Source organism: Mucor mucedo (genome assembly GCF_025094135.1).
Source record: "Mucor mucedo strain NRRL 3635 chromosome Unknown EV154scaffold_3, whole genome shotgun sequence".
NCBI lineage: Eukaryota > Fungi > Mucoromycota > Mucoromycetes > Mucorales > Mucoraceae > Mucor > Mucor mucedo.
Genome location: NW_026252287.1, coordinates 308,749 through 333,123, shown reverse-complemented (window position 1 = coordinate 333,123; position 24,375 = coordinate 308,749). Strand labels below are relative to the sequence as shown.

At 36.0% G+C, this 24,375-nt stretch overlaps 9 protein-coding genes across 9 annotated transcripts; 2 read left to right on the top strand and 7 right to left on the bottom strand.

The window, feature by feature from the left end:
• Positions 1–7: 7 nt before the first annotated feature.
• EV154DRAFT_491024 (uncharacterized protein) lies at positions 8–2,303 on the bottom strand (the record flags this gene model as incomplete). The annotated part of the gene is made up of 6 exons (XM_051599491.1): positions 2,117–2,303; positions 1,908–2,058; positions 1,131–1,851; positions 471–1,077; positions 161–413; positions 8–116 (listed from the first exon to the last, which is right to left on the bottom strand). Exons 1-6 carry the CDS (start codon positions 2,142–2,144, stop codon positions 8–10), a joined length of 1,869 nt encoding a protein of 622 aa, XP_051463269.1. The 5' UTR covers positions 2,145–2,303.
• Positions 2,304–4,251: 1,948 nt separating this feature from the next.
• Positions 4,252–6,582, bottom strand: EV154DRAFT_491018 (uncharacterized protein). The gene is made up of 5 exons (XM_051599490.1): positions 6,404–6,582; positions 6,195–6,345; positions 5,421–6,138; positions 4,760–5,366; positions 4,252–4,702 (listed from the first exon to the last, which is right to left on the bottom strand). The coding sequence occupies exons 1-5, from the start codon at positions 6,429–6,431 to the stop codon at positions 4,287–4,289; spliced, it is 1,920 nt and encodes a 639-aa protein (XP_051463268.1). The 5' UTR covers positions 6,432–6,582; the 3' UTR covers positions 4,252–4,286.
• Positions 6,583–7,026: 444 nt separating this feature from the next.
• On the bottom strand, positions 7,027–8,389 carry EV154DRAFT_476076 (uncharacterized protein; the record flags this gene model as incomplete). Its single annotated transcript, XM_051598012.1, has 6 exons — positions 7,027–7,134; positions 7,365–7,399; positions 7,460–7,846; positions 7,883–8,023; positions 8,217–8,247; positions 8,378–8,389. 6 exons carry the CDS (start codon positions 8,387–8,389, stop codon positions 7,027–7,029), a joined length of 714 nt encoding a protein of 237 aa, XP_051463267.1.
• A 402-nt stretch (positions 8,390–8,791) lies between these two features.
• EV154DRAFT_476075 (autophagy-related protein 22-like protein) lies at positions 8,792–11,778 on the bottom strand (the record flags this gene model as incomplete). The annotated part of the gene is made up of 6 exons (XM_051598011.1): positions 8,792–9,726; positions 9,783–9,988; positions 10,033–10,463; positions 10,532–10,696; positions 11,146–11,191; positions 11,753–11,778. The coding sequence occupies 6 exons, from the start codon at positions 11,776–11,778 to the stop codon at positions 8,792–8,794; spliced, it is 1,809 nt and encodes a 602-aa protein (XP_051463266.1).
• Positions 11,779–12,664: 886 nt separating this feature from the next.
• EV154DRAFT_410881 (uncharacterized protein) lies at positions 12,665–14,062 on the bottom strand (the record flags this gene model as incomplete). The annotated part of the gene is made up of 5 exons (XM_051595426.1): positions 12,665–13,216; positions 13,281–13,614; positions 13,673–13,778; positions 13,835–13,869; positions 13,932–14,062. Coding segments are annotated over 5 exons (1,158 nt in total), but the record flags the coding sequence as incomplete, so codon positions are not given.
• Positions 14,063–15,131: 1,069 nt separating this feature from the next.
• EV154DRAFT_491003 (Cys/Met metabolism PLP-dependent enzyme-domain-containing protein) lies at positions 15,132–17,015 on the top strand. Its single transcript, XM_051599489.1, has 8 exons — positions 15,132–15,340; positions 15,404–15,781; positions 15,848–15,934; positions 15,997–16,022; positions 16,083–16,274; positions 16,339–16,535; positions 16,588–16,751; positions 16,812–17,015. Exons 1-8 carry the CDS (start codon positions 15,153–15,155, stop codon positions 16,915–16,917), a joined length of 1,338 nt encoding a protein of 445 aa, XP_051463264.1. The 5' UTR covers positions 15,132–15,152; the 3' UTR covers positions 16,918–17,015.
• A 27-nt stretch (positions 17,016–17,042) lies between these two features.
• On the top strand, positions 17,043–18,778 carry EV154DRAFT_598069 (DHHC palmitoyltransferase-domain-containing protein). Its single transcript, XM_051607030.1, has 9 exons — positions 17,043–17,166; positions 17,226–17,270; positions 17,323–17,414; positions 17,483–17,751; positions 17,825–17,836; positions 17,899–18,025; positions 18,082–18,122; positions 18,182–18,420; positions 18,478–18,778. Exons 1-9 carry the CDS (start codon positions 17,058–17,060, stop codon positions 18,672–18,674), a joined length of 1,131 nt encoding a protein of 376 aa, XP_051463263.1. The 5' UTR covers positions 17,043–17,057; the 3' UTR covers positions 18,675–18,778.
• EV154DRAFT_491001 (cytochrome P450) lies at positions 18,779–20,923 on the bottom strand. The gene is made up of 9 exons (XM_051599488.1): positions 20,641–20,923; positions 20,502–20,574; positions 20,322–20,437; positions 20,101–20,260; positions 19,706–20,046; positions 19,568–19,654; positions 19,398–19,517; positions 19,036–19,339; positions 18,779–18,980 (listed from the first exon to the last, which is right to left on the bottom strand). The coding sequence occupies exons 1-9, from the start codon at positions 20,905–20,907 to the stop codon at positions 18,862–18,864; spliced, it is 1,587 nt and encodes a 528-aa protein (XP_051463262.1). The 5' UTR covers positions 20,908–20,923; the 3' UTR covers positions 18,779–18,861.
• Positions 20,924–21,134: 211 nt separating this feature from the next.
• Positions 21,135–23,093, bottom strand: EV154DRAFT_411005 (DNA topoisomerase; the record flags this gene model as incomplete). The annotated part of the gene is made up of 3 exons (XM_051595436.1): positions 21,135–22,032; positions 22,087–22,737; positions 22,819–23,093. The coding sequence occupies 3 exons, from the start codon at positions 23,091–23,093 to the stop codon at positions 21,135–21,137; spliced, it is 1,824 nt and encodes a 607-aa protein (XP_051463261.1).
• Between the last annotated feature and the right edge of the window lie 1,282 nt (positions 23,094–24,375).

Here is a 24,375-nt window from a genome sequence, read left to right as displayed (position 1 = left end):
TTAAGTGCTATCTTCTGAAATAGTTTTGTTTTTCAAGAATAGCTCCTTGAATTCCTATGTCATTTTCACGTGTTTTTTTTGGGCTTCTCCTTTTTGTTTTTCGACCTGTTTCCAAACTTTTGGAACCATGCTTTATTTCCATACTTTGGACACCGTTTACAATTCTCCGATAAATGGCATATTGTCTACCTTTTTATAAGAGCCTGTATAGACTTTTTTTATGTTCTCGATTTCTACCTCAAGCTTGATTTCGGTTTGATAGAGATAAAATTTTACTTTGATGACAACAATATCACTAGGACCTTTGCCTGGGAGATTTGGCAATTTGATTTCGAATTCCGTGACTTTCTTGACCGCGTCGTCCGTGGTATATCTGGGGAGTTGTTCAGGATTACCATCATAGGCATATAACTCTATAATATATTTATAGTTAGATTATTGTAGTATCGTATATTTGACGGATTACTGACGCAATACAGGATTTTTGTTGTAATAGCACTTAAATGATGTATAAGCATAATAATCTACATCTCTAACTTCTCCTTTCAAAGCATAGCTTTTAAACCGATTGTTACAATAAACTTCACCATTCTGATCAACAGTTCTTAACCTCTTTGGATCCAATGCGTTGTCAAATCCTAACGAGCATTCATACCCATAAGTTCGACGTACGACACGCTGCTTAACAAACTGAGGATCCAATCCCATCAAGACAGCTCCACGAACAATAGCCATTTCTCCACGCTTAGGGGCACAAATCAATGCTACATCATCGGTAAATTTATCTTTAATTTTATGAAGCAGATAGGTTGATTGACCAAATCCGCCAACTAAAAATATCGCGTCTAGCTTCCTGTCTATTCTTTCAAGCTGTTTGTCAATCAAAGATAGCACCTGGTCGATCACAGGATCAAAGATCTCCGATAACATTATTTCAGGATGTATAAGTAATTGAGAATCTGTAAAAAATAGTTTGTCTTTTTCCACAACATATTCTATTTCTCCAAATCGATCAGGGAGCGTTACAATTAAGAAATCCTCGTCATAATCGGGATTTGATGGATGACATACTTGAGACTAAAAGCTTTTGAGAGAACGATTTTATTTTTACTTTTTTCATTTTCATATACCTTTGTTTCATCCGTGAATACCTTGACAATGGCATCCAGCTCTTTGTCAGTCAAAGCGTCTTCATCTTTAAAAAATGACTGGATAATTTCAGAAACAAATCTCCTAAAATTAGCATCCAGAGTAGTTGAACCACATATTGCACCATCGCCTGCAACCTCCTCCATAAGTGAATTTTTGCCATTTTTATCAACAGATATACGATATACCACAAGATCTACTGTTCCTCCACCAGCATCACAAATGAGAAAATTTTGACCAGGTTTAAGATTATATTCATCAAGAAAAGTCTCACAATACAAAGCAGCAGCTTCTGGCTCGCCAACTAGCAACAACCTGTCCTGAGGGTCTTCTTTACTGATAATCCCAGCTCTAATGACCGCATCTCGCATTATGTTTTTAGCCTTCTCTGTCCAAACAGCAGGTACCGTCAAGCAGAACCGTAGCTTACTTGTATCAATTGTCCTTCCAATGCGGCTGTTTAAAAGCATGCACGTGTGTTCATAAATTGCTTTGAAGTAATCTGAAATTGCCTGTTCTGTATCGACTCCGTTTGGCAATTTTGGGATGATAAGATCTTTCTTGGTTTCGTCCAGGTAAAGCTTAAACAATGAGATAATTTCAATGGATTTAGCAACTACTCCAAAACCACCCCATTTGATTAATTTGCCATTTGAATATGCTGATCTCGTTGGCGTCTGACTATAAGCCGTAATTCCAGGCCTAAAATCAAATACGTAAATAGGCAGACTCTTATAAAACGCAGAAAAGACTTTTACCACTTGTCAATATTACTGACGAGAGCACGTCCGCTTTCCATCTCCCCGACTCTCGCGTAAGCAACACCAGAATAAGTGGTTCCAAGGTCAATGCCCACAACAATTTCGTAATGTTTTTTTGTCTCTTCTGATAAACCCGAAACTGTATAAGCTATTAATTATATACAGTCTTGTTAGTTGATTGTTGATACATCTATTAAATATCATACTTCTATCGCCGTTTAGTTCCCCTATCATTTAACTGCGTACGTGGTATATAATAAAAGAGATGTGACTAAAGTGCAATAAAAAAGAAAAAGAAAAAGGAGTATAAGTAAGGGGGATTATCTTTTAGTTTACGATTAATAAATAACAATTTTGGCATCGTTTGTCTAAGCCAGCTTATTATTGTCACACAAAGCGCCGCGAAGAAAGCCATCTATCTTTTATACATCTAGACAATGTTTTGTTGAGTAAGTTGTAAAAGAATAACTTCCTAGAAGTTTGGATATAAATATTTTTCCTTTCGACGGACATTTGGCAATACCAAATTTTATTTTAAATTTGTACGCTTATTATGTGTAGGACAGCGTTTGAAGATAATTTTTTATTTCCAAGTACGAAGTATATAATCACTTATAATATACACGTAAATTTTTGCAATATACGCAAAAGTATCATGGTGACCCTTTTTGTGATATTGCAGCACTGAAACTTGAATTTTCAGACATTTGAAATATACGAATTGAAAATAACTTATCACCCGTCGAATAGATTTGAAAGAAAATGGCGAACTCTATATGAAAATATGTGTGTCTGGTCAATTTATTATTGTTTATTATTATTAAGTTTACGTTACTTATTCTGAAATAGTTCCCTGGATGCCAATCTATCCGCTTTCTTCAGGAATTGTTGATCTCTTATATTGACTGCATGCCGTTTCGATGTTTCCAACACCGAATATATTATTTTTTCAGTCTCATCATCGGAAACATGATCGTTGCCTTTGAGATAAGATCTTGTATAAATACTTATTTTGTTTTCAATATTTACTCTGAGCTTAGTCTCTGTCAGGTACAGGTAAAACCGTATGTTAATGTTTACTAGATCGGTTAGTTTCCGACCGGGGAGCGGTGGCATAACTATGTCAAATTTTATAATCTTTTTGACTTTTGGGTCATCAGTGCACCTTGTAATATCATTGATGTCGCTAATATAAGAAAATAAATTGAGTCCTTAGTGGCACACAAATTTTCTTACGGACAGCCAGAGTGATAGACTACTTGTAATTAGATCGCCGGATTATAATACTTTAATAGACACAAGAATTCAGTATGACTTATAGTCTTGAAATAGATACAACCAATATAGGGCAAACCAGTATGTGTGTGTTATAGCTTACTTTCGGCTTCTCGTATGGACTTTACCTTAATATCTCTGTGTAACATTAAGATAAAACAAGCTAAAAAGCGAAAGAGTGACGATAGAATTGTCAAAATAAGTATATAAATCGTTCAATATACATTTATTTGTAACTGCTACATTGTTTTTTATTGTAACTATATCTTTTTTTCCAGGTCTAAAGGCAACCAAATCACATATCTTACTTTGTAACCAAGTGCACTTTGGCTGTTGCTAAGAAAAGCGAAAATAAATCCACACAAACAACTGTTTTAATTATTTAAACTTAGATAGTCAGAGGTATTATTGCCATTTAGAAAATATTAGTCATTGATGCCTGGTTTTACAAACGGTTTTATGAGGCACCCTAGATCAAACCTACAAGCTAGAGAACTGGTGTATATGGCAATATAAGTCTATTGATATACCTAGATATCAAGTATTAATTCACAGTCAAACGAAAGCTGACAAGGTCTTTCGTTTAAATTTTTACGCTGTTTAAAACGTCATTCTCTGAACTCTTTACGACTTCCTGCATAAAATGGTTTTTCTAACATATATTCTTTGAACTCCCTTTTAAAAAAAAGATGCATGGGTGTTCTTCTTTTTTTTTTACCTTGAAGCGAGGATAGTTGTCGCTGAACGGACTTGAAAAATCTCATTGAATCCACTTGTGAAGGTGCTCGACGATCAGGGTAGAAAGCTGCAGTTGTATGTAGTAATGTCCAAGCCGCTTTGCCCAAGTTGACAGAATCAGCTGGGCAGTTCTCATTGAACCAAGCACTCTCGTCTTTTTTTTTAGGAATCTGCGGTTGGTGTATTTTAGCATTCTAAATTACGAAAAGATGCTTACGCTTACAACTAGCCAATCGATTTTCGTTCCTCGTTTGTTTTTACCATGGTTAATTTGTTAGCCGCTTCAAACTTACTACAATAATTACATGAATGCAACAAACATCATAACCTCAAAAGCCAAAATTATAAAACGTTTATTAAGTGCTATCTTCTGATATAGTTTGTTTTTTCAGAAATAACTCCTTGAATTCCTATGTCATTTCCACTTGTTTTTTTGGGCTGATCCTTTTTCGTTGTTTGTGTTTCGTAACTTTTTTCCAAACTTTCAGAACCATGCTTTATTTCCATACTTTGGACACCGTTCAAAATTTCTCCGACTATTGGCATATTTTCCGTCTTTTTATAAGAGCCTGTATAAACTTTTTTTTTGTTCCCTATTTCTACCTCAAGCTTGATTTCAGTTTGATAGAGATAAAATTTCACATTGATGACAACAGTATCACTGGGGCCTTTGCCCGGAATATTTGGCAATACAATTTCAAATTCAGTGACTTTCTTCACCGCAGGATCTGTGGTATATCTGGGGAGCTGTTCAGGATTACCATCATAGGCATATAACTCTATAATATATTTATAGTTAGATTATTGTAGTATCGTATATTTGACGGATTACTGACGCAATACAGGATTTTTGTTGTAATAGCACTTAAATGATGTATAAGCATAATAATCTACATCTCTAACTTCTCCTTTCAAAGCATAGCTTTTAAACCGATTGTTACAATAAACTTCACCATTCTGATCAACAGTTCTTAACCTCTTTGGATCCAATGCGTTGTCAAATCCTAACGAGCATTCATACCCATAAGTTCGACGTACGACACGCTGCTTAACAAACTGAGGATCCAATCCCATCAAGACAGCTCCACGAACAATAGCCATTTCTCCACGCGCAGGGGCACAAATCAATGCTACATCATCGGTAAATTTATCTGTAATTTTATGAAGCAGATAGGTTGATTGACCAAATCCACCAACTAAAAATATCGCGTCTAGCGTTCTGTCTATTCTATCAAGCTGTGTGTCAATCAAAGATAGCACCTGGTCGATTACAGGATCAAAGATCTCCGATAACATTATTTCAGGATGTATAAGTAATTGAGAATCTGTAAAAAATAGTTTGTCTTTTTCCACAACATATTCTATTTCTCCAAATCGATCAGGGAGCGTTACAATTAAGAAATCCTCGTCATAATCGGGATTTGATGGATGACATACTTGAGACTAAAAGCTTTTGAGAGAACGATTTTATTTTTACTTTTTTCATTTTTCATATACCTTTGTTTCATCCGTGAATACCTTGACAATGGCATCCAGCTCTTTGTCAGTCAAAGCGTCTTCATCTTTAAAAAATAACTGCATATTTTCAGAAACAAATCTCCTAAAATTAGCATCCAGAGCAGTTGAACCACATATTGCACCATCGCCTGCAACCTCCTCCATAAGTGAATTTTTGCCATTTTTATCAACAGATATACGATATACCACAAGATCTACTGTTCCTCCACCAGCATCACAAATGAGAAAATTTTGACCAGGTTTAAGATTATATTCATCAAGAAAAGTCTCACAATACAAAGCAGCAGCTTCTGGCTCGCCAACTAGCAACAACCTGTCCTGAGGGTCTTCTTTACTGATAATCCCAGCTCTAATGACCGCATCTCGCATTATGTTTTTAGCCTTCTCTGTCCAAACAGCAGGTACCGTCAAGCAGAACCGTAGCTTACTTGTATCAAGTGTCTTTCCAAAACGGCCTTTTAAAAGTGTGCACGTGTGTTCATAAATTGATCTGAGGTAATCTGAAATCACCTGTTCTAATTCTAGTCCGTAGGGCAATATTGAGTTAGGATGTGTTTTGGTTTCGTCCAAGTGAAGTTTAAACAATGAGATAGTTTTAGTGGCTTTACTAACAGTTCCAAAACCACCCCACTTAGATAATTTGCCATTTAAATATGCTGATCTTGTTGGCGTTTGACTATAAGCCGTAATTCCAGGCCTAAAATCAAATACGTAAATAGGCAGACTCTTATAAAACGCAGAAAAGACTTTTACCACTTGTCAATATTACTGACGAGAGCACGTCCGCTTTCCATCTCCCCGACTCTCGCGTAAGCAACACCAGAATAAGTGGTTCCAAAATCAATGCCCACAACAATTTCGTAATGTTTTTTTGTCTCTTCTGATAAACCCGAAACTGTATAAGCTATTAATTATATACAGTCTTGTTAGTTGATTGTTGATACATCTATTAAATATCATACTTCTATCGCCGTTTAGTTCCCCTATCATTTAATTGCGTACGCGGTGTATATAACAAGAAGTTTGGTTATAGTGCAAAGAAAGAAAAAGGAGTATAAGTAAGGGGGATTATCTTTTAGTTTACGTTTAATAAATAACAACTTTGGCATTATTTGTCTAAGCCAGTTTATTATTGTCACACGAAGTGCCGCGAAGAAAGCCTTCTATTCAAAATAAACATTATCTCTCATACATTTAGACACTGTTTTATTAAGCATGTTCTGCATAATTAACTTTTTGGAAGTTTGGATTTACATATTTTGTTTTTAACGTACCAAATTTTATCTCAAATTTTTACGTTCATTTATGTGTAAGGCAGTGCTTGAATATAGTTTTTTAGTTGTAAGTACGCGGTTTCGTAACACAGAGCATCACGTTCAAAATTTGCGCAAAAAATATCACAATAGCCCTTTTTGTGACATTACAGCATTAAAACTTGAGATATAAAGCATTCAAAATGATATGAAACGAAATAAAGTAATCGCTCGTTGAATAAATCTGAAAGAAAACGGCGAACTCAATATGCCAAAATATGTGTGTATGATTAGTTTATTATTGTTTGTTGTTATTATTAAATTTGCGTTACTTATTCTAGAATGGTTCCTTGGATGCCAATCTTTCCACTATCTTCAGGAATTGTTGATCTCTCGTATTGACTATGAGTCGTTTTGATGTTCCCAACACCGATTATACCCTGTTTTTAAGTCGTATCATCTGGAACATGATCAATGTTTTTGGGATAAGACCCTGTGTAAATGCTTATCTGTTTTCAATATTTATTCTGAGCTTAATCTCGGTTTGATACAGATAGAACAGTATGTCAATGTCCACTAGGTCGGCCATCGTCCGACCTGGGAGCGATGCCATAAGTATGTCAAATTCTATAATCTTCTGACCTTTGGATCATCCGCCCGTGTATCTTACTTTATTATTTATGTCGCCATCATAGGCAAATAAATCTACACAGGAAGTTGTGTTAGGAATTTACACGTATTCCAATAAATAACCTATCATTTTACGTATTGATGGTTGGTTATCATAGGAGATTGTAAAATATGCCTCGCTGTAGTAACGTATGTCCTGGATATCTCCTTTTTTGGCATACTGATGGAACCTGCCATTACATTGGGTCTTGCCATTTTCGTACATCACTTTCGGTCTTCCTTTATCTTTCTCATCGTCATATTCCATTGCGTACTGGTATCCGTATGTACGACGAATTACTCGTTGTTTAACTAGTGAAGGATTTAATCCCATTAAAACAACACCGCAGACAATGGCTGGCTGCCCACTTTCTGGTTGACATATTAAACGGAACTTTTGAGAACAGTTTGCTTTGATCTTTCCAAACAGATATGACGATTGCCAAAAGCCACCGACCAAAAATATTGCTTCTAATTTTTCCACTATTTCAAAACTTCACCTACAACAGGATCAAAAACTTTTTCGTGGATTTCCTAAAGTGCAATCGAAAGAACTATCATCTTTAATGATTGGACCATGTTTTATATCAAATTTTTCATATTTTGAAGGAAGGTCGATATTTATCAAGTCTTCATCGTAACTGTCTTCTAATGGGTCGACTATATTTGGCTACAAACGTATTGCGTGTTGAACTAATTCAAAGACAGAAATATCGTGTTTTGTGTTTCTCTGTCCATACTGCAGGAACGGTCAAACAAAAGCGGATTTTTAATCGTCCCTTTCTTAGGAGATACGTGAATTATGCTATCTATCTAAGATTGCTGTTGTACTTTTTTTAAAAATTTAAGTTACCTTCCAAGTCACTGGCCATCATTCTTATTATCTGAAAAAAAAAAAAAAAAAAAAAAAAAAAAAAAAAAAAAAAAAAAGTTAAAAAACAGAAAAAAAGAGCACCGTATTACAAAAAAAAATAAAGCTTTGAGAATAGGTTACATTCACTCAGCCATACTCACAAATCGTGTCATGTGTCACGCATATGTTACAAGTGTAGGGATAAATATTAGAGCATAAATCTCCAAAGCATATCACGGTTAAAAACATAGGTATCACGGCTCATATTTGTTATAGGGTGAATTGTTTTGACTACAGCAGCACAAATATTTATATATATATGGGTAAGCTCGCTTTAGTGTAGCATCAGAGTCTTATTGGTTTAAATGGTTATCAATAAACATAATTATCTAACTGTTAAGAGTTTCAAGGACGATTAACATTTGAGATTGCCAATAACAGATTTGGTAGAGGGAACTTTAGATGGGATAGAGGATGATTATTATAAATAAAACATTAAATGGATATATAATTTTAAGGTATGTGATTAACATGTTAACAATAGATCAGTGTGAGGTTCAATTAGGTTTGCATGGCTAGACACTGGTTTTTTCTTCAATATAAACTGGTGGCGAACTATTATCATAATCAACATGGTCAATCTCCTCTTGACCTAAATACTTTTCGATATCAAGCTTGGCCTTATCGACATCAATAAACCAAATGATTACGAGCGATACAACAAACAAAGCAAGGACAAAAGGCCATCCTTTCCAAAGGTTGTCAGTATACTGGGTAATTGCACCAATAATGACAGGACCAATCCAAGAAGATGCTTTATTGATTACACCGAAGAGACCAAAGAACAAATTTTCCTTACCTCGAGGTATGAGTTCCGCTAACATGGTGTTTTGCCATGCCCAGATAGGAGCAGAAAATAAACCGGTCCAGACATAGAACACCCACAATTCCCAAGTGGTCTTGATACCAAAATTGTTAAATCGAATACCAAAACATCCCCAAAGTGCAACCACACCAGAAAGACCAACAATAATAAGCAAGTTTGTTTTTGTTTTGACACCAAAGCGTTTAGACAACCAGAGGAAGAATAAACAACCGATAATAGATGTGACAGCAGAAGCCAAATTAAGAATGGTGATCTGCTGAGCATTAAAGTCTGTGATTTGAGCTTGGGTTATACCAATCATTTGGTTAGTAGTTGAAATAGCATCGGCGAACATGAAGTAAGAAATTATATACATAAACAAGTATTTTAACTTGCGGGCTTCTTTTACAGCAACGAAAATTGATTTCCAACCAATTGTAAAATGATTGGCATTGCTAGGGAGGGGTGGACCTTGTCTTTTGGATGGTACAGCCACGAAGTAAGGTATCGCATTAATAACCCAAAATACACCACACACAGCAGTGGAAATAAAATTGAATAGAGGAACATTACCCAATACATGTTCATCATCGTTATAAAAATTATAATTTTTCCAAGGAAGAAACGATATTCCAGATAAAATACCTTTTGCATTTAAATTAATAAATTTGCAGAATCAAATACTGGATTGTATTTCCTACCTGTCATGATTAAAAAACCGATATTTGAAAATACTGTAGAGATAGCAGATACGTGATTTCTCCATTTCTCGATAACAACAGATTTTTCGTTTTTTGATAAGCTAGGATCGCCACGGGCTTTACGGACGATAGGTAAGTTATCACTAAACAGAAAATTAGCTTGTGTTACATCAATAACTGATACTTTTTCTTTCCAGATTTTAAACCTGGAAGTTTTCAAAATTTTCTGACCAAGCTGTGGTTATTTTACCTTAGGGTGGGGAAAGCAGCACCGTAAAATACAAGAGACGTTCCATAAGAAATCAAGGCAATAATCATAATAGCCAGCATAGCGTTCCAACTGGATCCATCATCTTTGTAAAAAGCAACGGGAACAATTTGAGTGACACAGCCTATGACTGTAGCCACTAATAAAATGTATCTGTTCCATTTGCCATAATCAGCAAGACTGCCAAATGTAGTGAAAAGAACGAATTGGATAGAAAATGAAATGGCCTGAACATAAAGCATCATGGAAGGTACCGGTATACCCTTAGTACCCGACCAAAGGACGTAGCAATTCCTATCGCTATCGTGAATATCACAACCCTTAACATTAGGTGTATCAGGGTAGAACCCACCATTATAGGCAAGATACTGTAAAATATTCAACATATAGCTGTTCATGGTGTAACCATTATCCTGTAATTCCGAAAAAAAAAAGTTAATACATGAAGATCACAATATCTATGGTTTAAAGGTATACATACACCATTATAATAAAGATAATAACCCCATAATTCCCACTTAGTGGCAGCAGGTTGAGAGAGAACTTCCTGTCCTTCATCAGTATTTGGATCTATTTCATCATCCGAACTATTAAAGGGGGAAGCGAAAAAGCCTTCTTTTAAATTCATTCTAAATATTTTTACTGTCTGAATATAAAAGAAAAAAAGTTTGTAAGAAAAAAGAAAACGATTTTAATCTGAAATACACGAATTAAAGTATTTATACCGTGTTCTATTTATTAATCAACAAAGGATAGCACACATGTTGTGCGGCAGCAGTAGACAGGTGAAAATATATTTTCGTTCCCATGAAAGTTTATAAACGGAAAGGAATACAATGTGTAACTAAATTATTATGTAGCGTTGCCTTTTTTTTTTTTTTTTTTTTTTTTTTTTTTATCCCTTGAAATCAAACCCTTCTTATTACATAAATAAACCGCTGGATTTTTTGTATAACGTTGGGTAACTTATGAATTATATAATGTATATTACATTTTATAAATTGAGTATTCTTGTAAGGTCAGTAATAAATGACTGGTTGATATTGATGTCTTGAATCAACTGTAGTAGCTAGAAGATTTGATGAGAAGCCTTACTTTACAGATCTTTGATCCTTCGACTACCATATCTGAATCATTTTTTCTTTATAAAAGTAGTCATAATTATACTTTTAAGTAATATTTGTCTGTATTCTCTATGTAATACGAAATACAGTAGCCTTATCCTTAAAATACATGGTGATCACTTCTTTCTCAAATGGTAACAAATTATTTGACTGTATGATGTTTTTCTAGATCATCGAACGAGAGTTCTCTATAAAACAGTACATGTTGCTTTACTAACAATATTTCTACTTGAAAAAGTACCAACAGATGTACAATCAAGATGTATCTTTTAAACTAATCTTAGTGACATTACTGATTTCGAGCATAAATGATCAGTTGATATTCGTCTATTATTAGCTACACACGAATAATGAGGCGATCCGGAAAATACAACGGACAAATAGCCTCGTAATGTAATCAAAGACGGATACAACTTTTTAATAGCTTTGGATCATTGGTAGCATGACAGCATTGTTATACTTCTTTTTAGAGAACCTAGTTTAATCCGGCGTTTACTTAATGCAGGAGGTCAGTTCCATAAGCACATGCCGGTTACACTAATGCGTTTTTTGTTGTTTTCCTATTTATAAAAACTTACTCACGGTCTGATGTCCGTAAATACATAAGCACAGATTAGGGCTATTACATTATTTTGGCAATACGTTTATAAAAACGACTACACGGCATATGACCAATCGGTAAAATAGCTAACAAGCGGGATACTACAATTAAAGATTTATCACTCGTAAAACAGTTGTTTAATATGAAGAGAGGCTAGTTATTTTTATTTTATGTTAAATTGATTGACGTTAAAAATATGTTGATCATTTTGAGCTATTTGTTTGTACATTTTTTTTTAAAGCAAAAGCTTTTCAATAGCAGTAACCAATTTTTCAGATTCTTGGACAAAGTCGATAGGAGACACAGAGACACAGCTATACTTGACGCGATTCATGTCCTAAATAAATTCCGTTAAGAATCAAGTCATATCTTTTACGAAGCATTTTTATCTTACATTATATGACTCAGTCTTTGCTCTGACCTTGAAATTGAATGTTTGGAAAAGTGCACGGTTGATAACTTTTTGAGCAGCACCAGCGTCACTATCTTTCAAAGCAATCAACTCATTTGCGCTAACCTTCAATAAAGCTTGACCGAATTCATCGAAACCATTGACATAGATTTGAGAGGTGGAATCTTCAACACTAGCAGTTAAAATGTATCTGTATACAGGTGCATTATGAAGTTTTTGACAGGATTCACAACGCCAGCCATTCTCTTCCATTGATACCTTCTTCTTACATGTAGGACATCCAGCATAGGCGGGATTCTCACTCTTGATATATACGACAGTACCCTTAAAGCTAAAATAATCGGGCTTTTCGCCATGACCCAAGTTTTGAACCTTTGCTTGTTGTAAGGTCATGAAAGTAGAGGGGCTATGATCCATACCTCCTCCCATATTAGAAGAGTAGGAATCGAAAACAATAGAACCAGCCTTATCGGAATACCACTTTCGGAGTTTATGTGCCTCAGGCAAGTCAGGATTTTTCTTGATAGAACCACCACCGCCCAAAGATAAAGTACGACCATTGAAATCATTCACACGAACACCCTTACAAGCAACGACAGGATTGTTAGAACTATCGAATTGTTCAGCGACTGTATCCCAAAGAGTCAGTCTAACGGACTTGCAGGATTCGTCAACGATGGTAAGTTCTCTTTTGTTGGTAGGCTTTCCACTAATCTTGTTAACGATTTCGGAAAGACCCATATCTTCGGTAACAACACCGACTATATCAATGTTGGTTCCCTTTTCATGTTTCTCGAGATCAGCAACTTTAACAAATTCATAGTTCATTTGAGGAATGGCAGACTCAGAACCACAAGCTTCGATTTCAGTACCATGTTCCAAACCCAATTCATATTCATTATTTAAAGTAGAAAACTGCTTCTTTGCCATCGTGACTCTGGCCTTTGAGATATAATAAACCTTTCCTTCCTCAAACATGTTGTATAAACGATCAACTTGGTCATTGAATGCGGTAGCTTTAATTTCACCCTATTTAGACCACAAAAAAATATTTTAGTTATGTACCTGTTGTCCCACAATTTTATGTACATACTGTTTGATCAAGGAAATTGACACTGAATAATTGACCATCGCCTCTAGCATTGTGCCACTTTCTGATGGGAGATTTTTGAGTCACTCTAGCCTTAATAGTCCATCTGGTCTGGTAAGGGTTCAAGTTTTTGATAGGAGTGAGAGAAGCTTCCAGTTGCATATTGGTGCCGCCTGAGTTGAATGTGGTGGCAGGCTTGGGTACAGGAGAAGAAGTTTGGCTTGTTCCTTCAGGTTTAGGTGTTGCAGGTGTAACGTGTCCTTCGAGGGTAATGGGTGCTCCCACTTTAGAATCGACGTCACTTTCAATCACATCAAAGCCTAAAACAATCAAAATCCTATATGCATATGATTAATACGCCATAATCCCATTTTATCAGCTTGATAATACTCTACTTTCTGTTTTGGAGAAGATTACAAACAGATTCTTTAAGTCTGATAATACTGTTACGCTTTAAACTTTGATTTTCGACAAGGCTGGTATGAGAGGCGGCAAGCATAGCTAATAACTTTATATGAGTGTCTGACCTTTTAACAAGGAACTTTAATGTGGTTTACCTTGCATGAAGTGGATACCATCGGAAAGAATGACTCTAAAGAAGTTTATTTCAGGCATTTAAAAAACTGCGCAATTGTGTTGTCAATTATTTCTCACCTATAACGAGTACCACCAGCGACAGCAACAGCCTTGATGTTGATCACTTGCACAAAGGGATCACTATAAAGGGGAGAACTTTTGTCATCATCGTAGAGGACCTTAATTGCGCCCGCAGTTAATTGAACCATTTTGCAAGTTTTATGTAAAATAGAAGTAAAGAGAAACCGCGAATGTTTTTTTTTCTGAAAGGTCGCGCTGCGCTCCCAACGCGTTAATATAAAAAAAATGGTCACTTTTTAATTTTTGATTTCCCGAGAGCAAAGGTTTTCAGTCACAAATAGTATGCAATAACACCGTCTGTAAGTGTACGCAGCACTTTTATTACCAGCATAGCAAATAAGATTGAAAGCCGTATTTACCCATAATGCTTTATTGCTCCAATTATTTCTCTAAGATCCAATATGTTAAGACGTAAGACTTCGCGATAAATGCAAAATACCATTGATTGGCCGAGATAAATGACTTTCTAAAGTCTAATTTTTACTACATACATATATAAAGCCTTCACATATAAATAATTGATTTAACAAGTTCTCTTTTAAATATAATCCCATTAATCTCATACATCAACTGATCCCTTTTGAAAATCGCATGGACAAAGACGAAAACATTTTATAGTGGTGCTGAGTGCCAGGACATTTAATCTCAGTTTGCCCAAGATGCATATACATCATGTGTGTAGGGCTATACTTGAATGACCATTTGCATAAGGGTTTTTCTTATATTGCACTACTTGTTTCCAAGCGAAAAGAAAAAAAAGAAACGACAAGTACTAGATTTTCATATAACAAAAAAAAAGGAACCAGAAAAAGCCTAATAATGCTTCAAATTAAAATTTAAACTAACCTGTTTTGATAAAAAAGTTCAGGATAAAGTTTTGTTTGAAGCCGCGTGTTTGTAAAAGGTAAATAAAGATGACAAGTGTAGTGCCTTGTGATATCAAGTGATACTCAATATTATAACTGAAGAGGAACCCCGGGAAAGAACGAAGAAAACTTTTTATAATACTAGTTTTTTATTTATTTTTATAATAGTTAAAAAATGTACTTCATAATGGACCTACATTACGCCATTGATCAAGGAGGGATCATCAATTTTTACAGCCAATAAAAAACTGCAATTAATCCCAATAGCCCCTCATCCGTTACACTGGATTATTTAGTATTTATTTGTATTAGATGTATGAACCTTCTTTCTTCTTCCCAATTATAATTCATAATGACTCATAACGAAAAAGAACATAAGTATCACTTTGATACCCTCCAATTACACGCTGGACAAAGCCCTGACCCTACTACAAACTCTCGTGCTGTCCCAATTTATGCTACATCCTCCTATGTGTTCAATGATACTAAGCATGGTGCTGATCTTTTCGCCCTCCGTGCAAGTGGCAATATTTATTCCAGGTATAATATAAGATAAATTTAAAACATGGTGCTGTTATAGAAAAAATACTGACCCAATACTAGAATTATGAACCCAACCACGGATGTATTTGAACAACGTATGGCTGCTCTTGAAGGTGGTGTTGCTGCTACATCTGTATCTTCTGGTCAAGCTGCCCAATTCCTTACTATCTCTACTCTCTGTAAAGTTGGAGACAATATCGTGGCTAGTTCCAGTCTGTATGGTGGCACCTATAACCAGCTCAAGGTGGTTTTCCCCAAGATGGGTATTACTACAAAGTTCATTCAAAGTGAGGATCCCGAGGATTTCCGTAATGCTATTGATGAAAACACCAAGATGATCTATGTCGAGAGTATTGGTAACCCCCAATTTAAAATTCCTGACTTTGTCGCTTTAGCTGCTGTTGCTCATGAAAATAACATCCCTTTGGTGGTTGACAAGTAAGTTTCATTTGTGTTTTTTAAAAAAAAATGTAACTAGGACTTAAGCATGCATTTTTTTTTTAGCACATTCGGTGCTGGTGGTTATATTGTCAAGCCAATTGAGCATGGTGCTGATATTGTTGTACATTCTGCTACAAAGTGGATTGGCGGGTAAGTAAACATTGAGATTATCTGTGACCAAAGAGATTGATTTAATTTTCTGTAATGTTTAGCCATGGTACAACTATTGGCGGAGTTGGTAAGTGATAAAGTAGAAATGGAAGATTTTTTTTTGTTCCTAAAGATCTTCCTATTCCAGTCGTTGACGCCGGTAACTTTGATTGGAGCAATGGTAAATTCCCTGATTTCACTGAGCCTTCGCCCGGTTATCACGGATTAAAGTTCTGGGAAACATTCGGCAAACTTGCATTCACTTTCCGCCTCAAGACTGAAACATTACGTGATATTGGTGCTTGTCAAAATCCTTTTGGCTCCTTCTTGTTACTTCAAGGTATGTGCCTTGGTGATGTATGAGAAATTGGAAGTATATAGAACTAACTTTATTATGAACAAAGGTTTGGAAACATTGTCTCTTAGAGTGCAACGCCATCTTGACAATACACTTGAATTGGCTAGATGGCTTCAAGCAAGAGAAGATGTTGCTTGGGTTCTTTATCCTGGTCTTGAAGAACATCCTTCTCATGAAATGGCAAAGAAATATCTTCATGGTTTCGGTGGAGTCTTAACATTCGGTGTCAAGGGGTCTCTTAAGGTACCGTTTCGGAAGTTTAATTCATTGGCTATAAACTAATCATTGTTTGTAGACATTTATTGAATCTGTCAAATTGGCTTCTCATTTAGCCAATGTTGGTGATGCTAAAACACTTGTTATTGCACCTGCTTTAACAACACATCAACAATTGACTGATGAAGAACAAGAATCTGCTGGTGTTACCAAGGATATGATTCGTGTGTCTGTTGGCATCGAGTAAGTCCACTAATCGGCCATGTTTACCGATTTAATATTCTAATCGTTTGTTTCAAATAGGCATATTGATGATATCAAGTGGGACTTTGATCAAGCTTTAACAAAGTCAATTGCCCACGTACATGGACATCACGTTGAAAAGCTTCTCGATAGATTGCACTTTTAAATGCCCTCAATCAAACGGTCCATTTTCAATTTCGTCATAATTGACGTTGTTTAAAACGCCGAAATAAACTCCAAGCTCTTTTTTTTCTTTTTCCCTTTTTTTTTTTGTTTCAATTGCTTTTTGTTCTTTTATTTAAGAAAATGTCACCACCTTCGCCATTAGCTGCAAAGATTGCAGGATCTATTCTGCCTGTTGTAGTTTATGGCTTATTGAGTTATACTTGGTATGTTTACATATTCCGTGTTTGTGGTGAGTTTGAGACTTGTTGTAACAAAAAAACTCCTCCAACTAAATTTAATTTCATACAGCGTATCTATTACTGAACAAACCCCCTGATCACTCAGTAGAAGCAGGTATGTGTATGATATTCAAATAATAAGCATTGATACTAATAATACTATACAGTCATATTTATCGTTATAGCCAGTATACTTTGGTTCATGGCAATCATAAGTTATACCCGAGTATTATTCACTTCACCAGGGAAACCTGTCAATGTAAAGTATAGCATATTGTATAATATTATAAACAAAAACTGAGTAAGCTCATCCCCCCCCCCCTGCAGGCACGCACACCTCTTCTCAGCACGGAATCAAACCAGGGCGCGTTGGCCCCTACCGGCTTACCTCGCTATTATTACTCACCAAAATTGTTTAATTGGACCACCATGACCAGCCGATATGTAGATCCGCAGGACAAAATAGATGTAATGCCTATTATATCAGTGAGTAAACAAGATGGACAACCCAAATATTGCAATCTGTGTGAATGTTTTAAGCCAGATAGGGCTCATCACTGTAAAGAGTGTAACGCCTGTGTAATTAAAATGGACCAGTAAGTTTGGGGCTTGGTGGGGGAAATGAAGAAAAATGATATTGCGCCCTTACTAATTTTTTTATTTTTCTAGTCATTGCCCTTGGTAAAGCTTTCAGATTTGCCACTATTTTTGCCAAATCTTAGGTACTAATAACCAATTTATAGGGTAAGTGGATGTGTAGGATTTGCAAACTACAAATTTTTTTTCCTGTTTGTGTTCTATACGGGGTGTTATGGATTATGGGTTTTTGTTAGTGCCTTGCCTTTAGTCATTACAGGAATCAAGGATATGGTAAGAAAGAGATATTGTTATAGTAACTGGAGATTACTTATAATTTGGATATATAGAATGCCCCACTAGACCCTCACTGGATCGCATTAATCATCATGTAGGGAAAAAAAAGAAAAATTCCAATCAAAAGATCATTACTAAGTATTTTTATCTTAGAGCTTTTATATTTGGAATGACAGTGGTTGGATTTGCGGGAGTTCATGCAGCTTATATCCTTCGAAACGAAACCACCATCGAGCATTTAGCCGATAGACCCAATGAAATCAGAGTAGACTTTGACATGTCCGGACAAAATTATGAAGTTGTATCAGTCTCGGTATACGATAATTTATGGGAACGTAAAAAGGGCGAAAATTGGAGACAAGTCATGGGCAACAGTCCGTGGGGTTGGTTCTGTAAGGAGCAAGTCATAAAACCAAAGAATGTGAAAAATACTAACTTTTATGTATTAGTGCCTATAAAGCGTGGATTAGGTGATGGGGCCGTTTTCCCGTACAACGATGCAATGTTTTCGGAAATAGTTGATAGAGCTCGTAAACAGCGAGAAAATATGGATATACGTGCTTACGAAATACAACCATTAGCAACAAATACTTCGTACGAACAAGAAAGACTTTCCTCTATTGAAAGTACAGCCCACATGACTTGATGAGCTTTGATTTCTCACTATTATTGTAACATTACTAACATTGACAATGATACCATATTACACCATATACTACTGTAAATAAAACTACCCCTTATATAATTTTATTTAACATCTTGAAAACTCCCGGGAATAAAAATAACCAACATTGCGCAAAGCCATATCTGACAAAGTTGGTGTAACATCGTTTTTAATATCGCCTCTTGAAGTTTATGCAAAGGTTCACAGGGCTGATTGCTATGATACCACTTGTTATCGCCTTCTCTTTGTGAATAGAGTCTTCTGGTAATGCCCAACTATATTTACGTACTATATGAATTGTGATCAGTTCAGTGTCTTTATATTGTATATATATTGTGCCTACATAACATGGATATCATGACTCTCTGTTCGGATAAACTGAAATTCATGCCGATGCACTGGCGTCTTCCACCACCAAAAGGAGCCCAATTTACCCCCTGCTCATAAATCTGATCAGCCTCACCTCCAGGTTCAAATCTTTCGGGAATAAAATCATCAGGTTTCTTCCATATACTTTCATCATGGTGAAGACTGAATAAATTTGCAGTGACAAAAGTATTTTTGGGAATAAAAGCGCCGTCAATATAAGTGTCTTCGCTTGTAATACGTGGTGCAGTATCAATAACCGGCCCAAACATTCTCATTGTCTGAATAGAGTGCATAAGTAATATCTTTATATAAAGTACCGAAAAAAAAAATACGTACCTCCTTCATGATCTGATTGATATATGTTAGCTTTAACGCATCCTCAAGTGTTGGAAATATATCTTCTGGGGCGTCACCTAATTGTTGAATTGCTTCTTGGCGGGCTTTTTCTTGTATATCCTAACGACTATCTTAATTTATTTACCATTAATTCTAATAATAGCACATACTTGGTTTTTAGCAAGGTTGTAAATAGTGAAAGCAAACGCGTTTGAAGTGGTTTCATGACCCGCAAAGAAAAAGATGCATAAGTTACTCTACATCAAACGTTAAATAACAACGATCCATTTTACAAATATATCACCCACTCTGATTTCATCGTTTGTTAAGCTGTCCTTGTCGTTTTTGGCTTCACTTTCGATCATCAATGTTAGGAGATCAGTCTCTCTTTTATCAACTTCACTATCATTAAGTTCACTATTGCCGCGATCAATCATCTCACGCTTCAAAACAATCATATCAGAAATCATCCCTAAAAACTTTGCCAGCTGTTGATGGGCTTGTCGTCTTTTTGGAAACAGCATAAGCCAGCTGTTTTGATCCATAAATGGAAGGAAATAGAAAAATCTCTGGTTCATAGCTTCCATGATGGATTGATACACCATGGCCCATTCGTTTTTAGGATTTCCCGTGGAGTTGAATTCAAAATCTAGTCGATTATCTCAAAAGGAATTCCTCGAGTAGTGTTTGCATTTAGGCTTACCGAACACGGCTCTTCCAAGAATATCCAAAGTCAAACGCTCGCATAGATCCGTCATATTTACGCTCTTGCCTTGTAATCGGTCAATCTCTTCAAACATAGTCTGTGTCATATGCCCAAAAAGTTGAACTGGCATGGAGCGATGGAATGCAGGATTTGCAGCCTAACAAAAAAGAAAACAAATATTAAGTATAGTTGTTTCAAGATAAACGAGGGTGTATTACTTTTCTATGTCTCCTGTATTCCTCACCGTCAGAAAGCAGTACATTGGATCCACCGATGAACTTATTGTAAATTGTCCCTTGAGTTCCTATACCATTTGGTGCTTTGATAAAAATATCTACAGTGCATTTAGTCCTTTAAGATTAACTAGGCAAAAATTTAGGAAAAAACTAGTAACAAACCTGGTTTGTTGAAGATAGTTTTTACCCCAGAAGGACTAGAAACATGAACCGACCATCCGATTCGATCCGGCCTCTAAAAGAGATTTCCTTTTAGAATGATAAAAAAAAAAAAACTGTTATATCGTTTTAGATTCACTACCAAGTTAAGACCAGGATGGGATGCTTTTTCCTTAAAATAATTCATGTCGTTTTCAAAATTTGCTCGCTTTATCAAGATTTTTTTGATAAAGTCAGGATACTTCCAGTGCGGCAAATGCCGAATGTTACGAGGTGGTAGCAAAAAAATATCATAGGCAATATAGGACAAAGCAAATGCAACGGCAGAGCCGATGCTGATTACCTGAATTTCTCGCTTATGTTTGGGAACTAAATCAAGCGTGTTTTGGATGATATCAGAAATTGCCATGGATTACAGAAAGAAGAAGGGCGTTATTCTAGAAATTTGAGGAGTACATGGTATATATTTATGCAATAATTAAAATGTATCCCACCAATTAAATTCATTTATGTAGAAAACCTATGCTCATTATCTGTATTGCTATTTACGTTATATATTTAATTATTATTTTTTGAGGACCATATAAGGAAATGGGGGTATGTACAATATAAAATAAGGATAAAAGGCTACAGAAATCATGTTCCTCTACCCCGTTGACCTCTTCCACGTCCTCTCGCTCTCGCTCTTGTGCCTCCTCTTCCTCTTGTAGGCGCAGAATCAGTTCCTCTTCCTCGTCCTGCACCTCTGTTTCCGTTTCCATGGTTTCGGCTAGTCCCGCTGCCTCCATGGGATCTGTCATCTTGCATATTGAAATTCGTTCGCATAGATTGTTCAATCCTCGAGAAATTGACTTTCAAAATATCAAACATTTCACGGTATTGTGCCAAAGAGTTCCGTCTCACCTGCTCAAATGTCTTATTTCCATTGCAGATCTCCTTAAGATCTGCCTCCATGCTTCTACGAAGTTGCGGCTTACTTAAACTAGCTTCCAGTCCAACCTGATTGTACCCAAGAACAAGCGCAGTACCCAACGTCAACGGTTTAAAGTACGTACCTTCCTTGTAAACATACTTGCGGTCAATGACCTTTTGGATATGTTCAGCAATGGTTGCATCTGTGCCAATCTCATTCTTTTCCATCAAACCAATTAAGTCGGATTCTGTCAGAAATTTGGGAGCGGTAGTTTTTCCTGCCTCCATATTTAAAGAATCCGGTACAAATTGATCGCCTTCATGAAATTCAGGAATCTCGTTACCACTCCATTTATCGTATGTATAGACTTCTAAATAGTTCTTCTCTAAGATAACCAATCCTTTGGCATCAAAAAATTCAGTATCCATCTTGACTTCTACTGTGGTTTCATGTCCAATAGCATTTTTCCAGCAACAACCAAGGAATCGACGAACAATAAATTCATAGACTCGTTTATGATCGCCAGTCAATGTTACATCATAAGCTGTGGGATGGATAGGTGGATGTGCTTTATCATTGTTTGTACCAAATCTAGGCTGTTCAAACTCACCGTCTCGTAGCCTAAAAGAAGAAAGCGCATCAGAGAATTAGAAATAATGGGGTAAGTTAGCTTACATTTGAGCATATTCTCCCCAATTTCGATCTTGAGTTTGATGACCTATCAGTGTCATAAAATCAAATCCACGTTCAAATTGATCGGTTTCTGTTCTTGGATAACTAATGAGACCTCTTGTATAAAGATCCTCAGCAATCGTCATAATATGAGAACCAGATAAACCCAACACCCGACAAGCTACCTTTTGCATTTCAACTGTAGTTAAAGGCAATGGCTTCCATTTGGATGTCTGCTTGGATTGAACTTTGGTGACTGTAGCAATTTTAACGTTATAGCAAATCTCGAATAAAATGAAACAATCCCACTGATCAAAAAGGTGTTTCCTTCTCCAATTAAATGTTGTCTTGATAGGTTGATTATCAGATCCTTCTCTCTGTTGTTCATGTGTCATTGTGATTTTCCAAAAATCCTCTGGTATAAAGTTTTCTACTAATTGATATCTATCCACAACAAATCCAAGTGTAGGGAACTGACAACTACCGTAACTTAAAACTGGTCTATCGGCTGGATCAAAGTGGCTACGAAGTTGTATTGTTTGGAGACGAGTGAATGCTGCACCAATTCGTAAATCAAGTTCACTTCTTGCTCTCACCGCTTCGACTTGTTTCATATCCAATGGCACATGGTTTTGGGCGGCCCGGTGGATAGCGCTATACATTATTTTTTTTAGTAAAATTTTTGGAAATCAATCAGTAGATGATATATAGATAAATATATATATATATAGTTACGCTGGTTGCATAGAAGAGAAATGAGCTCTCCAGACTTGAATATTTGGTTTGACATGTCGACACAAATCAGCAACATCGCCTCCAATAGCCTCACCTTCTCGATCGCAATCGGTCCAGATAAACAAAACATCGGCTCGTCTGACTTGTTGTTTAATGTTGTCGGCAATGGGAACGTGGTAGCCAGAAATGGTTTTTGTGACAGGTGTATGGAACAAATCGTCGATAGCATAATTGTTCCAGTCTTTGTTAATGGGTCCATCAAAAGTAAGTTCCATTAAATGGCCCTTTAAACATGTCATTACAAAACTGGCCGGCCCTGTGCTCAAATTGTATGTGAATTCGTAATTCTTGACATGTTGATCGCCTGTATTTGACTTTTTTTTTTTTCAATGGTTTTACAAGGTAAGTGTTGAATTGCATATCAATATATAAAATAAAACTTACTGTCGCAAACTGTGAATCCGAGAGTATTCCTGCTATCTTCTTGCTAGCACTTGGCTTTTCAGCAACACACAAAACTCGCATATTCAAACACAAAAAAAAATGTTACTGTGCAAAGAAAGAAAAAAGGGGTGCGAGGACTGTGCAAATTGTGGTAGACAGGTAGAGGTGTGTGTAGTGCATTGGCTTAAGTAATCTTGGGCAACAGCAATTGACAACTTATAATAGACCTGACTTGCCAGAATGACAAGAGGTATATACTAGAATGAAATGTACATGTATGTTTAATCAATATCAAGAATAATGATGTGTTTATCAGAAAGCCTATATTCTGCGTTGACAAGGTTTTATGCATGGTTATAATTATACCAATTTACATAACTCCAAGCTGATTCTTTGTATGAATTTCTTTGTTTACCTAAGGGGTTGTTTTAATACCGAGATTTTTGCCCAAATCATGCACGTAATCGCTGATGGGTCCTCCCCTTTTTTGTTTGTTTGTTCATAGCACGTATTTGCATTGCAAGAGACTCTCTTCTTTATTAGATTCGTACAGCTTCAAGAATTAAAAATCTATAAATAATTAGCATTTTTGCAAATGATGATATATTGAAAAGGGGACATATATTAATGGGTAAAGTAATAACCGTTACAGTATGATAGAGTAACAGAAAGGGAGGTGCTCACTCTAGAACATGTACATTGGGTACACATCTCCAAGATACAAACAAAGCTTTCTACGATAACTTATGAAATCCAGTAGTTATCATAACTGTGCAAATCAAGAGTTGCGGATGTTTAAATAAAAAACGTCAATGGCGTATTTTTGCCAAGCTCAAATGGCAACGCTAGTACGGTAAGACCAAAACTCTAATTACATGACACTTTCATTGTTATTGCCGGATTCCGAGAATGATGAGCTCATCATCCGTTTGGGAGAGAAGTCTATTATTATATATATATATATATATATATATTTTCAGGACATACGCTAGTAAATTGTATTACATGTACTTACGTCACTGATGACATATTGATAGGTACGGTCAAACTTCAGCTTGAAAGTGTCTCTACATCTACATACTTTGAAGGTGTAAGTGCTCCTTTCTGTATGGC